The sequence below is a fragment of the Protomyctophum bolini genome, assembly GCF_963924005.1.
Source record: "Protomyctophum bolini genome assembly, chromosome: 19".
Classification (NCBI taxonomy): Eukaryota; Metazoa; Chordata; class Actinopteri; order Myctophiformes; family Myctophidae; genus Protomyctophum; species Protomyctophum bolini.
In genome coordinates this window covers 11,127,722-11,145,467 of record NC_137880.1, presented here as the reverse complement: position 1 = coordinate 11,145,467, position 17,746 = coordinate 11,127,722, and the positions used below count along the sequence as shown (strand labels likewise).

Genomic DNA, 17,746 nt, shown 5'->3' with positions numbered 1-17,746 from the left:
ACATATGATTGTCTGTGGGTTAGGGTTTCTCTAAGTTCTGTAGGGTCAAACATATGATTGTCTGTGGGTTAGGGTTTCTCTAAGTTCTGTAGGGTCAAACATATGATGGTCTGTGGGTTAGGGTTTCTCTAAGTTCTGTAGGGTCAAACATATGATTGTCTGTGGGTTAGGGTTTCTCTAAGTTCTGTAGGGTCAAACATATGATTGTCTGTGGGTTAGGGTTTCTCTAAGTTCTGTAGGGTCAAACATATGATTGTCTGTGGGTTAGGGTTTCTCTAAGTTCTGTAGGGTCAAACATATGATTGTCTGTGGGTTAGGGTTTCTCTAAGTTCTGTAGGGTCAAACATATGATTGTCTGTGGGTTAGGGTTTCTCTAAGTTCTGTAGGGTCAAACATATGATGGTCTGTGGGTTAGGGTTTCTCTAAGTTCTGTAGGGTCAAACATATGATTGTCTGTGGGTTAGGGTTTCTCTAAGTTCTGTAGGGTCAAACATATGATGGTCTGTGGGTTAGGGTTTCTCTAAGTTCTGTAGGGTCAAACATATGATTGTCTGTGGGTTAGGGTTTCTCTAAGTTCTGTAGGGTCAAACATATGATGGTCTGTGGGTTAGGGTTTCTCTAAGTTCTGTAGGGTCAAACATATGATGGTCTGTGGGTTAGGGTTTCTCTAAGTTCTGTAGGGTCAAACATATGATTGTCTGTGGGTTAGGGTTTCTCTAAGTTCTGTAGGGTCAAACATATGATGGTCTGTGGGTTAGGGTTTCTCTAAGTTCTGTAGGGTCAAACATATGATTGTCTGTGGGTTAGGGTTTCTCTAAGTTCTGTAGGGTCAAACATATGATTGTCTGTGGGTTAGGGTTTCTCTAAGTTCTGTAGGGTCAAACATATGATTGTCTGTGGGTTAGGGTTTCTCTAAGTTCTGTAGGGTCAAACATATGATTGTCTGTGGGTTAGGGTTTCTCTAAGTTCTGTAGGGTCAAACATATGATTGTCTGTGGGTTAGGGTTTCTCTAAGTTCTGTAGGGTCAAACATATGATTGTCTGTGGGTTAGGGTTTCTCTAAGTTCTGTAGGGTCAAACATATGATTGTCTGTGGGTTAGGGTTTCTCTAAGTTCTGTAAAGTCAAACATATGATTGTCTGTGGGTTAGGGTTTCTCTAAGTTCTGTAGGGTCAAACATATGATTGCCTGTGGGTTAGGGTTTCTCTAAGTTCTGTAGGGTCAAACATATGATCGCCTGTGGGTTAGGGTTTCTCTAAGTTCTGTAGGGTCAAACATATGATTGTCTGTGGGTTAGGGTTTCTCTAAGTTCTGTAGGGTCAAACATATGATTGTCTGTGGGTTAGGGTTTCTCTAAGTTCTGTAGGGTCAAACATATGATTGTCTGTGGGTTAGGGTTTCTCTAAGTTCTGTAGGGTCAAACATATGATTGTCTGTGGGTTAGGGTTTCTCTAAGTTCTGTAGGGTCAAACATATGATTGTCTGTGGGTTAGGGTTTCTCTAAGTTCTGTAGGGTCAAACATAATGCATAATTCAAACTAGGATATGGATCGTTACTAAACGAGGGCAGAGATAGAGATAGAGCAAAGCAAAAAGGTGCTATAAGAGATCCTTTAGGGACGTCTTTGCGGATGAAACATTTTAAAGCCAGAATGTTTTTACCCAAGCTCAGCAAAAAAACGTAACAGTTAAGGCCTCGCTGGCTGTTTGCCAGAGCCAAGCAGAGAACAAAATGAGAAGATAAAGAGATAAGTAAATACAAGCGATGGATGGATTTAATGCAGTGGTTCTCAAAGTGGGGCCCAGGGACCCTCAGGGTCAAACTCAAAACAAAAGTTTGAGAAGAAGGGTGCCATGTCTCGATGGGCACACACGACACGTCACTGCTTTATCAGGAGTACACTTCCTGCCCCCCCCCCCCCCTGGAAACACTGTAATAATTTTCAGGAAGTCATTAGTTGATAAAGCAGTTTGGCACAGGAATAATTATGTTAACCACATTAACCGCGGTGTCCCTATTTTGTGACAAAGTTTCCAAAAATAGAAGTAAACTCAACGCATCATCACGCCATTTGTTCTAGATAAAGGCATAGTTCTCTTGGACAGAAATTCAACATTCCCGCACGTATCATTTTGCAAAGTGTAATCACAGACTTCGTTCGTTTGTCAAAATAACGAGCCTGATGAAATACAAACACAATTTGTGGGAGGCCTTTCCCCACTGACAGGATAACAAAATGACTGATTGAATAAATAAAACTTCCAACAGTCGATTGTATCCTTGGAGAAAAAACAAGAATAACTTTGCCTTGATGCTTATTTTTTGGGCATCCGTATGTGTCCAAACCCCTGCTGGCATGGACAACACAACACTGAAACAGCAGCCTAACAATTGATGCTCTCATCTTGTAGAATGCGCCGAGCTCAGGTTTCTGTTGCACACTGTCAGTATTATTTGTAATGTCTGCCTTGAGCGTGGATTATGTCGATATTCAATTCATTCTGTAAAAAAATGCCTTATGTAAGAGTTTCTTTTTCGTTTCTTTTTTTCCCACCAAGCATGGTCTCAGCCAGGCCTGGGCCGTGACTCAGCTGTCCAGGCACCTTGGCCGGTAGCCCGAGTCTGGCAGTGTGCCGCGGGTTAGACTCCCGATCCCGACGGCCTTTACTGCATGTCACCTAACACAAATGCCATGGATAATGAATGGCCAGTGTAAACACAAACATTAAAAGCTGGACATAGGATGTGAATGGCCAGAATGAGATGATGCATGATGTATGTATGATGATAAGAGCGCCTGTCACTTCATACGGGTGTGAGCAAAAGTCGTTGGGATCGGGACTCGAACCCGCAACGCGCTGTCAGGCTGGATTACAGTGTACAGACATATTGATGACAACTGGTCTCAGCTGTCCCAGTGTCCCAGAGTGTACACAGACATATTGATGACACCTGGTCTCAGCTGTCCCAGTGTCCATGGGTGCAAGGTACTGCTGTGGTATTTGCAGCTCTGATGCCAGCCACACAGGCTTGCAGCAGACATCGAGCAGAGGACTCACTGGAACCGCACTTTCGAGGCTCTCGAGTCTCACGCTCCCTACACCGCTCTGAGCGCTCTCTCCCTGCTCTTCTTTGATTTTTTTCTCAATCTCCTTTTCTTTCAAGCACCCCCGCCCTGTATTTATACCATGTATACCAACCCACAGACAATCACAGTCTTTCTTTTTTTTTTACAAATTGAACCTGTCATTTTAAAGGAGCACGTCGCTCAAAATTCATAATTGATCCTCACTAATGTTCATTATGAGACTTTTCCCCCTCTACAACAATGTACAATCTACAAGCTCAATTGTAGAGCTTGTAGATTTGCTACAGTATCTTTGCCAAATACAGTATGTTGGCTGATTATGACATGCCTAGAATTTGGGACATTACCCTTTAGCCCAGGGTTCATGTGCTTAAGAACATCATCAATCATCACCATTGAGACCGACCAGAATATAGTTTGAGGTTTTATCACCACTGTTTATGTGGTTCGACTGCAGTCCGTAAACCCCTACTGGCAAGTTTGTGAATGTGTCGAAATCTGCCAAACACCAGGCCTGCATCCTCCTCCTCACACACACAAACACACCCTCGTCCTCCCTCCCTTCTATTGTGCTGTGATTCCTGGAAGCCGATGGCGCTGTACGAGTACGCATGCCACGGCTAAACATGTGCTTTCCTCGGAAAAAAGGTTCCTCTGCTGTTTTCACTTAGCCTTGCTCCGAGTTCATCTCTCTCTGTTGTCACCCAGAGGCTCATCATCCCCCGCTAAAGCGGAGGAACGGCATGTATGTCGAGGTTTCAACTCGGGGCACGCAGGATATTCTCAACACTTCCTGTTATTAATGGCCCGTCTATTCATTCATCCCTACTCCTATACCTATACCCGGAGCGGAGACAGAGAGAAGTAGTGGTCCTTGAAACCTTGAAAGAGATCCTTCCTACACGGAGAAGGGACGGATTACTGCAATAAAGTGCACTAGAGATGAGCCATCCAACTACTCTGGTAGTGCTGTATAGCTTAATATTGATAAAAGGAAGGATTTTGAGAAAGATAAATGGAAATTGCTAAAACAATATGCTCATACACCTTATATCAGTGTTTCAGGAGTGTAAAAGTGTAATAGGGACATTCTTGTCATGCTTGCTAACTAACACATAATACGACTCATTATGACTCAACTATTCTGAGAGCTGTTTGGTTTTTACATATGCTTTCATTTAAAGTAGTTCACCCAAAAACGAAAATTCGGTCATTATCAACTAACCCTCATGGCAGCTGAAACACCAAAACGTAAATGTGTGAGGTAACTGTTCTTCTGTTGTAGAAGAGACGTTTTGCTGGCAAACTCCTCGTATCTGCACAGTAGTGGCGCAGAGTGCAGAAGTGGTTGTCTTGGAATCTTAAGGTTCCTGGTTTGCGTTCGAGTGACCTTGAGCAAGACACTTAAGACTTAACTGCTCCCGGCTCCCATGCATTCCTCCCCCACCATCGGTGTGTGAATGGGTGAATGACTGTAACGCACGTTGTATAGCGCTCCAGAGAAAGGCGCTACATAAAATGCACCATTTACAACAGAGTGTGCATAAAGAAAACTCTCAACTGGAGACAACGACAGAGCTGTCATTCTTTGGGTGAGCTATTCCTTTAACCCATTTAGGCCCGACGTCAAAATAAAAGAAAATGTCTCCTAAATCCTGACAGTTTTCTGAAATACCTTTTTCTATGTCAGTGGTGCTCAATATTTCATGTCAAGGACCCCAAAAAGTACATCTGTATCTGTATCTGTAATTGGCCTCCGGCCCCCCATCTCAAAATATGTTGTTCCAGAAGCAAAGATTTGAGTTAAAAACATTGGCTCTGAAATATATTCAAAGATTTGCACTACATGTTCACGATTTCTCTAAAATAGCAGACCTACAAAGCTCGTAGATCTGCTATTTTTCAATAGCTAAAGCATAAAAGAATGCTTAAAACACCAAAAGGGCCAGGATGGGTTAAGATTGACCCCTTTTTGCTTTCAAGGAAAAATCCCCTCACATGATGAAACCAGGGCTCCACTGCTTCATGTGAATGTTATAATAAAGCCAACCTCTGTCAAAAATATCCCATCGGTCTTATCGGGGGACATCAGAGCATGGGATAATGAGAGGTGCCGTGGATCAGCATCAACCGTTTGATGTAGCGCCTGTTGCAAACATGGCATTAAGCATCGCCTGTATTCGGAATGAGATAATGACAGATGCACCCAATGCAGTCTGCAGTCTTTAGCCTGCGCACAACAAGGGAATAACGCTGCAGTAGCAAAACCCAGGATACTGCGGTGACTAATGGTAACATGTTCAAAAGACAGCATGAAAAGAGAGAGGAGTTGTGGTGCATGTAATTAAGACAACATACTCATCCTGACAAACAGCAGATTGTATTTGGGTTTAAAGGCCTACGCAGGAAGCCAGACTTTTTCGTTGTTGCTCCTTATGGCTCCTTTATGAGACGTTGACTGATCGCACGTTTCAAACTCAAGAATAACCACCAGAGCTGCTGAGTTTGTAAATATTCAGGATTGATTGCATTCTGAACAGCTGCGCTTGTGGCGCCAGGACTCTGTCTCTGCTGGTGCTATTAAGGCGGAGCTGGGTCAATACACAGGGGTAAAAGAGCACGTAATGGGGAACAGCTTGTTTTCGTCAATAAAAGTAAGTAATGATACATTTATGTCTTTCCCCCCCCAAGAAGTTTCAACATTTTGATATAATGTATGGCTACTGAATCGTATCGCAGAAACAGCAACTTGGTTTATGTTGTTTCATAGCTTATATAAGACGTCTCCGGACTTGGGCCGTCCGACCAGGTGGAGACTATATCGTTTACTGTAGCAGGTCAACTATACCCAACTTGGGCAGATCGAGGCCTCAAAGGTGAAAGATTTCAGCACTGGACAGCTCCAGGTGCAACTGCACACACTGCCCCATAATATTCCCCAAAATGCCTGGGAAGTTCACATGTATTATACTAATGACATTGCAAAGTAGACCGCACATGACACAGGATATACTTGAAGTACTGGCAGTGGCGGTCATCATGTCATCTGCGACTGATTACACATTTTCTTTCTGGTTGCTGCCCGGGAACCGGGAGCCGTGACTGGTTTAAATCAGAGGCGGTGTGGTGGTAACGGTAACTGTGGAGCATCCAGCAGACTGATCTGGTGCCTTGGCACCGAGAACAAGTTGCTTTGGGGGGGACGGAGGCTTTGGGGGGACGGAGGCTGAGGAACTGAGCTGAGGAGAGCTGTGACTGTGCTATGCTCCAGCTAGCCCTGGTATAAAGCCAGCCATTATTCTGACACAGGCAAGCTGCTATGCTCCGTTCTGTCTTGAATTGGGGATGATGGAGACCATTAGTGGGTTTTTCTTTTCTTTTGTGTAGCAAGTGCCATAAAATCCAGCTCAAAAGGCTCGCTCCAATGGGACCGATTCTAAGTGAGGCGCTATGGCTTCTATTAAGACACTTTGGGGGGACAAAAACAGCCCTCACTCCTAATTGAACACGAAAACTATTATGATTCAGGGTCAGGGAATGTCATTACTTCTCCAGAGCAACCCCAATCAGGCCACAGGGCTCTGTGTCATACCGATAACACCTCGCCCTCAGATTTAGTTTGGGTACGCAGCCAACACGAAAACAGGCCTCTCTGGGTAAACACAACACAACACAACAGACAAACAAAGGCCAGATGTGAGCAGAGCATAATCTGAAGAGCCGCTCACGTCCACACAGTCCACGCAAGAGATCTTGGTCGGACGCCAGGGCAGTATTTATGGTGGGTTTGGGGGTCTCCCATAATGGCAAAAAATGGTTTATCTCGTACATTTTGTGGTTTGCATTCTTGACATTTACAGCCAATCATAACACATTTTTTTCTAACCATAATTGTCTGCTGATGATTTAGCAGCGTAGGAAAGGCCTCCATTTCTTAGAGGACTTACCCACTAGGGCAAATACGAAAATCTTTAGCAATAACAAGTTAATATCAAGACCCATTTCCATTTCAGTTCTCATTATTCTTCTATAATAAAAAAAAAGAAATGCGTGCGTGCGTGCGTCCCCCACGTATCTCTACAACCTACTGACTGAGAACAAACGCAAAATAAACACCAAATTGCCTGCATGCAATGAATGTGTCTTTGAACTCCACTGTAGCCAAGTATGACTGACATGACACATGCAACATTAAAGGACCACTTCGCCACTATCCAACCTATTCTTTGTGTTTTTTTTAGTCATTAGTTTTTAGTGGAAGACACTCGGTAGGCTATCAGCATGACAAAGGCCATATTATAGTGGAGAACCGATCTTTATTGACTTAATAAGTCAATAAAACAATTCTGGCATGAAAAATGGATCAGCTATTAACAACGACGACAAACATTAATGACCTTGAATCTGGGAATTTTGCCATAGCCTGGGGTGACAACATACTCAATAAAGAGGCAGCGAAATATATACAGTATATTAAAAGTCTATCAACAGACGTGTTATAAATATGTTGTGTGATTATGGTGTCTCGCTAACATAGGTAGTGCGTGACACATAATCCATTTTAGACGCCAGCTGAGCTGTATGTAATGTGTCACCGGGACAAAGCAAAAAAAAATTGAAAAACATTTGACTTGACTGAAATTGTGCAAACACTGTAAGTCTGGTGTCTGACCAGTGATGTATGAAGCAGTGAGTGGTGGACTGACTGGTAACAGTCCATCTAATTAATTTCCATGAGGTCGGCTCCGTTCTATTGATTCGGCTACATTAATCAGTCAGGATGATAACAGGTACGGTCGGCCCTTTTCCATCTCGCCCCACTGCTCTATCTAGCTGTAAATAACAAACATAATTCATGTTGGTGATTATATAAAAAGGTATTATCAATATTAATTCATCATTGTTAAGTTCTCTCTGTATATCCACGGGCATAATAGCATGATGATGCCATTACAAGACATGGGCTACATCATGGAAGAAATGCGTTTAATAAAACGAAATTAACTGCTAGAAGGTCCTAAATTAACTTAATTAAGGAGTCACCGTCTCTGTGTCATGTTATTCTTTCTTAATTTTACAGAGTATAGAGATCGACTACTATACAATCAAATAAATCTGTATACAAGATAATTTCAGATTTCAGAGAGGGAGGGAAATACTAAATTAACTGTTAACTACATTAAAACATTTCGCGGGGCGAGATGGTAAAGAGGCGAGTCGTTTGGTATTCGTCAGGATGCATCACACTGGAAAAGACATTGTAAACCACCGTCAACCTGGTGTCTCTATTTAGGGCATGCCATTATAGATAGGTCTGTCCCAATTATTACATACATACTGTGCATAGTCGTCTCGTCGCTATTATTTGAGATAATCACCAATAATTTGCGTGTGGAACGCCCCGTGCTCGACTTTCTGCCATCAAAAATGGCAGAAAGTGAAAATGTGGCAAAGGCTTTGAGCCTCGACACGCTATAATTACTACGTGAAGCTATAATAAGCGCTTTTGGCCCAGACAGACGCATTCCAAGACAGCCATGAAAAGGTGTGAGAATGAGGGTGATTAACCATATTCACACGCTGGATATTTTTGGCTCACATATATATATACATATTCTGGAAGGGGGAGGGGGGGGGGGGTGTAAATATGTCAGTTTAACAACATGGAGGGAGACAGATAGTGGTGGGTCAAAGGCAGAAAGAGAGAAAGAAGGCATAGAGGAAGGATGCAGCTCATAGACGACATGCAGCTGGATGAAAACAAGGCTCCTGTGTCCGGAGGGCTCCGAGTGTGTGTGTGGTGTGTGCGTGCGTGCGTGTGTGTGTGGTGCGTGCGTGCGTGCGTGTGTGCGTGTGTGCGTGCAAAGCATTACTGTAGCACCGAGGCGCGGGTCTATTTAGTATTTAGAGCGAGCTCATACACGGCTCCTTCATACAGAACTATCTGTTATGCTTGATGTACACTTACAGTAGGTGCGTGAGCGGTGACGGGCACAGAAAAATAGCAGATATACAATCTCGTAGATCCTTGTACTGTGCACGCACGCATAATTGTAGATCCACAATTAAGTATAACGGGTCTTTTATCCCGCCTGGACCACACTGACCTGGCTCCCATTACACATGGCAGAACATCAGAGAGAGGTTAAGAGAGCGCCAGCAGTAGGACGAACAGAGGGTGAGAGAGAGAGAGAGAGAGAGAGAGAGAGAGAGAGAGAGAGAGAGAGAGAGAGAGAGAGAGAGAGAGAGAGAGAGACTCACCCTTGGCACTGGAGGTCCGTGGTCATCAATGAATGTAGATTCACCTGCGAAGACAAAAGGAAGCAATTGTTCCAATTTAGGGCATGTCAGAAAGCTGAAGAAAATGGCCATGGCGAAAATGTTGGAAAAAGAACATGAATGCGTGTAGTGCGCTTGTATATTTACCATTTTCAAAACAATGTCAAATCTTTTTTGTTTTTTTGTGGGTTAAGTGGCTAGCTGAATCTCACATCGATTATTCGATTTAAAAGTAAAACCTTAAAAGTGTAGTGAGCTGAGAATGGCAATGCATGGACCTCATAGCACTGGGGTAAACATGTACAGTAGTGTTCAAGGCAAGGAACTCTGAACTTCATTCAGCGGGCCAGCAGTATGGGAAGACAGTATGCTGGATTGTGTCTAATAGATATTCATATATCATAATTACATATACATTACAAAACACCAAAATAGCTTCATTAGAATTGTCCACCGGCATCCTCTGATATAGTCAGTCGAAGAAAAACACGTACAGCTCTTCACAATCATCCTCATAAAGTGTCGTCATTATCATAAAGAGAGAGAGAGAGAGAGAGTTACGGCCATTTCCTACAGTAAAGTATATCTGCCTCCATGCGCGGAGAGGGCACAATGGGACCCTTTCAAGGCTGCCTGAATACTTTGGATCTGTGCTCTCCTTTCAGTCAACTCTCCAAATCCAAGCCCTGACTTAAGTGACAGTGGCCTTTTCTTTCACGGGGCGGCTCGCAACGCCTGTCCAGAGACAAAGAGACAAAGAGAATACCTGCAGTCACCCCAGGAGGAACACAGAGAGAATGACCAAACTAGTGAACGTCACTAGAAAGAGAAAGAGAAGAGAGAGATGAACAGTGTTCGGGATTCGGGAAGAGAAACATAAACTGTCAGAGAGACACACATGAGGGAAAAAGGAGGGGGGAAAAAAAGAGAGCAAAAATAAATGGGAAGCAATTTCTGTCTTCTGCAGACAGCAGAAGACAGAAAGTGTTGAAAGGAGCGCGGAGCTCTCTAAGAAACCGATGAAACTAGTGACAAATGAAAACTCACACATGAACACATGATTCACTGTGGTTTGCCAATAGTTTACTCACTTGGCACAGCACGCAGAGAGGCTGTTCTGAAGTCATGTTGGAAGTGCATTGTATGGCTTAGTAAGTACTGTTTATACTGCAGACAGCAGTGTGTGTATAGGTTCTGGGCAATTACTCTCTTATATTGAGATATAATCTGGCTTGTTTTGGCCTAGCTATTATTAACATACATGCTCCGGTACGCGCATGTACTTGCACGCGCACGCAAGCAAGCAAGCAAGCAAGCAAGCAAGCACACACACACACACACACACACACACACACACACACACACACACACACACACACACACACACACACACACACACACACACACACACACACACACACACACACACACACACACACACACACACACACACACACACACACACACACACACACACACACACACACTATATTGTGGATATTGCTCTTGTCTTTATGTATGTAAATTGTCTTGTTCTTTGTGTTATGTCAAATGTGTGTATATGTGTTCTGCATACTTGGCTGCTGTGTCACAAGACACATTTCAGTGTGAACTGACAATAAAGTACTATATCATATCATATCATATCATCACCTCTAGATCTCCATATATGGAGCTGGGCTGTTCTGAAATCACAGTGAGGTTCTGACATCTGCATAGACTCCATATTTGGGCATGCCTGACAAAGAACTCCATATATGGGCCTAAAAGGGACACAGACATAATAACTGGGTTTGGTCATGCATTCCCAACATGCTTGCTCCAAGTAGGCCAGTGCCCAACGGGCACCACTGTAGTACATATTCATTTGTAGGTCCTCGGGCATGAAAAGGTTCAAGAAACACTGTTTTAGTGCACACATGTACAAGTACACACGAAGAAGCACGCGCACGCACGAACGCACGCACACGTGCACAGTGTGTCTTCCTGAGGAATGCTGAGAGAGAGCCTTGGTTTCGCAGATCGCACCAAGGCATTTGAGGTCGCGGCAGGGTGGGGAACCCTGGGAGAAACAGACATCTCCGTTCCCTCTCCTGTCATCCATCATGGACGACCCCTGTGTGTGCTTCTCATTAACGCTTTGGATCGGGGATTGGAACTAATTCTTTCCAGGGCATGGGCCTCGTAACAGGCCGACAGCTGCCACCACCCCCACCACCCCCACCACCCACAAAGACAGAAAAGTTAGAAGAACTTAAAAAAAACCTGCAGTGGGGACGGGAGGCTAAAGCCTGTTCTTTCTCCGATTCCCCATTAGGACAACGGCTCTAATTGACTGGATAATGGGAACATGTGTCTCGTTGGAGGACTTTCACTATCCGTTTAACACAATCATTCCCGGGATTCCTTCAAAATAGGAGCTCTGGGGTGCCGGAAAGAAATGGCCGCTTTTACTCTGCCACCTGTACCAGTACATAGGTGAGGTGAGGTGTCTGAGGAGTGAGGACACTTTCTTCACAGGGCTGGAGGAGGATTATAGTTAGTGTGGCACATACGGTCGGTCCTAATATCTGGTCCGACTTGAAACTGAATCTGTGTAAATGGTTCCTACTGAAACTGAATCTGTGTCCTGACAATGACAATGCTGAAGTAATTAATTATAATAATAATTAGATTTTTATCCCCAAAAACTATTATTGGAATATTTGATTATTATGACCCATCCATAGGCCTAAAGATTTAACTTGATTATTAAAACAAAATAAAAAAATTGCTTGATAACTGGTCAAGGATTGTTCTCCGCAGATTCCTGTGGGGACTATAGCAGCTCAACAGATTTCTATTTTTACTATTTCCACTATTTTGTAAATTTTTTGGAAAGAAAAAAAACTATTACAAATGATTTAAATGTGCTTTCTTTGTATATGCAAGTCATTTGTCATCTGCCCTGTGCAATTTGTGATTACGAAGCCTGAAAGGCTAAACAGAAATAAAAAGGACGTTGTGTTCCAATGTTCAAATACAAGTAAACAGGTAAATCACCTTGCCCTTTCTGGGCAAGGTTTTAGAAAAATGCATCTTTCATCAATTGGATGTGTTTCTACAGAACAATAATGTGCACAACAAATTCCAATCTGGCTTTAGGAAAGGTCACAGCACAGAAACAGCACTTGTAAAAGTAATTAATGATCTTAGGGTGTCTGCTGACAAGAAACATGTATCTGTTCTCCTACTCCTAGATCTAACGGCTGCATTTGACACGATTGATCATTCAATTTTAATACAGCGTCTGGAGCACTGGATAGGCCTGTCTGGTACGGCCCTGTCCTGGTTTTCCTCCTACCTATCAAACAGAAGTTACTTTGTCAATCTAGCCGAGTTTGACTCAGACAAACACGACATCAGCTCTGGTATTCCACAGGGCTCGATTCTTGGCCCTCTGCTTTTCTCCTTGTACATACTGCCATTGGGCGAACTCATTACCAATCACGGAGTCAATTTTCATTTCTATGCTGATGATACCCAACTTTATCTTTCTGTGGCTCCAGATGATCCCTGTGCTTTAGACCCGCTGTTGACCTGTCTGTCTAGCATCAAATGTTGGATGAGTGAGAACTTTCTCAAGCTAAACGAGGATAAGACAGAAGTCCTCATAATCGGTTCTAGTGAGCAGAAAGAATCAATAATAAGCAGACTTGGTAACCTGACTGTAGAAAGTAACAGTAAAGTAAAGAACCTGGGGGTTATTATTGATTCTGAATTGAATTTCAATTCACACATTAATCATGTTACCAAGATTGCCTTTTTTCACCTTAGAAATATTGCACGAATCAGAGCCTATTTGTCCTTGGACGATGCAAAAACGCTAATCCACGCCTTTGTTTTTTCTCGGCTTGACTACTGCAATGCACTCTTTTCAGGACTGCCTAAGAAAACAACTGACAGACTACAACTTGTCCAAAATGCAGCAGCCAGAGTTTTAACTAGAACTAAGATGAGAGAACATATTACTCCAGTTTTGGCATCACTGCACTGGCTTCCGGTTGTTTTTAGGATTGATTTTAAAATTATTTTACTTGTCTATAAAGCTCTCAATGGTCTCGCACCTTCCTACCTACATGACTGCCTGCCTAAATATGTCCCAAACCGCCCCCTAAGGTCTTCCACTGCCGGCCTGCTCGCTTTGCCAAAAAAAATGGCAACTAAAAAACACGGGGAAGCAGCTTTTTGCTTCTACGGGCCGTCGGCATGGAACAAGCTCCCACTGTACCTTCGTCAGGCAGCCTCTGTAGACATTTTTAAAGCTCAGCTCAAGACCCACTTCTACAACATTGCTTTTAATTGATCTTTTATTTTTTTATTATTATCATTATTTTTTTGTTATTCATGTCCTCACTGCATTACTGCTTGTTTTTAATGTTGTTGCCATGCTTTTCTTTTATCCTCCATTTCTCTGTAAAGCACTTTGAGCTGCATTTCATGTCATGAAAGGTGCTATACAAATAAAGTTTTATTATTATTATTATTAAGTAAATTTAGTTGTGTGACAATTAATCGTCAACTTAAATTTGTAATCTTGACAGCCTTACCCTTATGCACTTATGTTCTTGTAGAAAAGGAGGCACTGGAGCAACTCGGACAGGTTAAGCCCTTATTTTATTATCAGGGTGCAAAAAAAAAAACGTTTTGATGTTTCAGTTACATCTTCGTCAGGTCATGAACTTATGTACTTATGTTCTTGTTCCCACATCTAAAAAATATGTGCAAAACATTCAAGACCACTGTGACTCCTGTCCTGTCCTGTTGGCCTCTTCCTCAACCAGACGGGAGGGGGGGGGGGGCGAGGTCATGAGATTTAAGTCTGAAAGACTGACGGTCAATGTCACTTTAGGACACGCACGCTTGTATGTGTCTCCGTAACCCAGAAACCCAGAGAAAGTGAGAGAGGTGTGTGTGTGTGTGTGCGTGCATGTACGTCTGGGTCGGGAGAGACAATAAGTGGACCTATGTTGTTAAGCACAAGGATCAGAAGGATGCAGCTTAATGGTTAATTGGATTATGGTGTCACAAGATCCAGCTTGTGGCTGGAAGCAGCTGCATTCCCGCTGCTCGCTGGATTTATATCAAATCGATGCGACAACCCGGACAACAAATCTGAGTCAATCGATGAATAAAATGTTTTTTTTCTTCCTGAATATCTTCTTTCGGACTGGTTTCCAATAAATGCTACAATCGAGACGTATACTGTACAGCACAGAATAGCCATAATACAAAAATAGTTTAGTTATTACAGTGTAGGCTGAAGTCAATTGGGAACCGGTTGTCAGTACCTACTACTTTGAACAGTGGCTCTCAAGGGCCATTATTTATTCGGCATTTGAGCCAAGGACCACCATTTGATGAGATTTAGCCTCTCACCGGTGGCGAGTTAAAACTAACCTGTGGCACGTTAAAACTAACCTGTGGCGCCCGACATGCGTGCCAGGTTACAATTAACTGGTGGCAGGTTAAAACTACCCCGTGGCTTCCTGTGAGGTGAGGTTTAGGGTGGGCTTTTAATTGGGTAGGGTGTCGGAACTCATGACTGTAGGTCTGTTAGCACGTCAGACCAAACAAATGTATACCCCTCTCAAGAGTTAAAGATCTATAAGGGTCCATTTGGTTACCAACTGTCCATCATTTAGCTGGGGACCACCTGGAACCCCCTCAAGGTCCACCGTTGGGTCGTTATGCGGCCCTCACACCTACGTCCCGTGGGTTGCGAACTTGCGACCCAGACTATATATATATAACATATAACATTTTGAGTAAAAAAAATATAATGCATACTATATGTACGTAAAGTACATACTGTGGTACTCATTTCTAAACGCCCCGAAAAGTTCCAAACGTATGCATGTTTACATGGTGAATGAATCCACTTCTGGCATACATACAGTACACTGCTGAAGGATCTCATGTTTTCCCCCCACTGGTCGTGTAGCTTAATTAACACCTCCGTCAAATGCCCTTTCCACTAGCAGGGCTCTGAATAAGTTGTCAGATTGCTAGTGGTCCATATACAGTGCCGTATACTGTGCAGAATGGGTAGGGTGGTAGTTTGGTTTAACAATCACAGCCGAGGGAAGGGAAAGTGGATATAGGATCAGAGACAGATATAATCACAGATAAAAGAAAGTAATGCGTGATTTATGGTATGGTTGCGCACAGTGTCGCTGACAACAAAAGTAGCTAATCTACAAGCCGACGATCCTGTCACGCTGAGGGCTAAAAACACAGTATGTTTCAACACCCCACGAGAAATACTGCATGCAGAAGCATTTCTTTCTTCTTCCAGTCTCATTTAATTATTATTATGATTTTGTATCTTAAACGACGTCTCAAGCTGCAACAGACCCCGCCCCAAACAAATCCTTCAGACACTGGAATTCTCCCTTCGGTGTTGGCCCCCCCCCCACCAGGAATGCTATACTCCTATGTTGGGGAATTTCATAAACATGCATTTAGAGCATAGACCGTTTCATTTGCTTCATGAAATTGGTGACTTCGGTATAAGTATATACGGGCTTGGTGGAGAACACGTCCCAGAATAGGCTACAGGGAGGGAGAGGGAAAACCGCACAGGAATGGCTGTTAACGACATTGGTGTGAAGCAGGGGCTCTCAACCCGTGGGTGTCGACCCCCCCGGGGGGGGGGGGGGGGGGGGTCGCCAAATTATTTTGGGGGGTCCTCCCACAAAAACAATTATATATATATATCTCACAAAAGTGAGTACACCTCTGTGCTAGCATCAAAATCTGTTCGGCAAAATTTGGAGAAAAAAAAACAGCGCGCTGCGATGTGACACATTGTCGTGAGCTTGTACTGTATATGATGTGGTATTTTCAACAACAAAAATATATCTTGAAAACATTTTATGGCGGTTACATTTGGCACAAAATATTTTCAGTTGAGGCTCTGCGGTCAAATACATTTGGGGGTGACCTCCTTGACATGAGGGGACGACCTCCTTGACATGAGGGGGCGACCTAGTTGACACGAAAAGGTTTGGGGAGCCACGTGTATAAACAGATGGAATGGAAAGATCAGACAGGACAGATCATTTTGGGCACCTGAAGATAATACCCGTCAGACTCGCGTGACGTTAAAACCCATCTTGGGCGGGAACCCCTTTCGGTGTTATAGCATCATGTTATGCTTTAGCTATTGAAAAATAGCAGATCTACAAGCTCATAGCGCGCCACCGAGTGGTGCGCTATGAGCTTGTAGGTCTGCTATTTTTGAAAAATCGAGGAGGTCAAAATGGATTAAATGCACACACACACACACACACACACACACACACCCACCACACACACCTGTCACTACATGCTCGTTGCGCACGGCCAACAAGTAAGAGCAGCCTGTGCCAGACTTTTCTCTTTCTAGGACGAGCGAGCAATGACATAACTCTGCTGTGTTAAACACACCCAGTTAATGCTTATATTTATAGCCCTCACACCAAACAATTACGCTATATTACAAGGTAGGTTCCACACCACGTCCAAAATAGAAGATATGCAAACAAGCTCTTAGCCAGTGTGTGTGTGTGTGTGTGTGTGTGTGTGTGTGTGTGTGTGTGTGTGTGTGTGTACGTACACATGCACACCACACATACAGCCTTGAGTGTGTTTACGTGTGCTAGTGCGAGTGCACGCAATGTGTGCATTCAGTAACGCCTGTGTGCATGCTCGCATGTGTGTACTGTGTGTGTGTGTGTGTGTGTGTGTGTGTGTGTGTGTGTGTGCGCACGCACACGCGCGCATGCATATGTGTGTGTGTGTGCGGTCACCCAACCCTTTGATTTGCAGCGTAGGAGTGGCCCTCCATTAGGACTCATGGCTCGACTCATCCAGCTAATTACAGGGGGCAGCTGGGGCTAAGGGTTAGGGTCTCCACCCACCAGATCTCTCCACAGTCAGTCAGTCACGGTCTCTGTTGTGGAGCGGCTGGGACGGTCAGCCATGTCTTCAACATATAAATATAAAGCGCCCAGCTGCGCTGTCACCGTGTTATTGCAGGTGGGTGCACTGCCCACTGGCCCGGAGGACTGGGCAGGGTGACCAATTTGCGGAATTCTCTAACTCTGCTCTCAAATTTTGGTCTCTCACATGGAGGAGGGAGTCCACAAGAACATAATGCACATGGGCACACACACACACACGCACACGCACACACATCTGTATTTACAACTATGCTTGTGAGAACATCACATTTTAAGTTAGCAATTTTATGAATGTCTGTTGCTCAATACACTTGTGGGCAATGTGGGGGCAATGTGGGGACATTTGGCTCTTACAAATATAGTAACAGCAGGTCGCACATGCGCACGCACACA

General features: G+C 43.7%; 1 protein-coding gene across 2 annotated transcripts in view; it reads right to left on the bottom strand.

Moving 5' to 3' along the window:
• Positions 1 to 17,746, bottom strand: part of usta (uronyl 2-sulfotransferase a) — a 92,030-nt gene that overhangs the window by 35,169 nt on the left and 39,115 nt on the right. For both annotated transcript variants that reach the window (XM_080790631.1, XM_080790632.1), the window contains one exon: positions 9,351 to 9,394. In XM_080790631.1, coding sequence (XP_080646757.1) covers positions 9,351 to 9,394 — 44 coding nt within the window. The remainder of the gene's footprint in view (positions 1 to 9,350; positions 9,395 to 17,746) is intronic.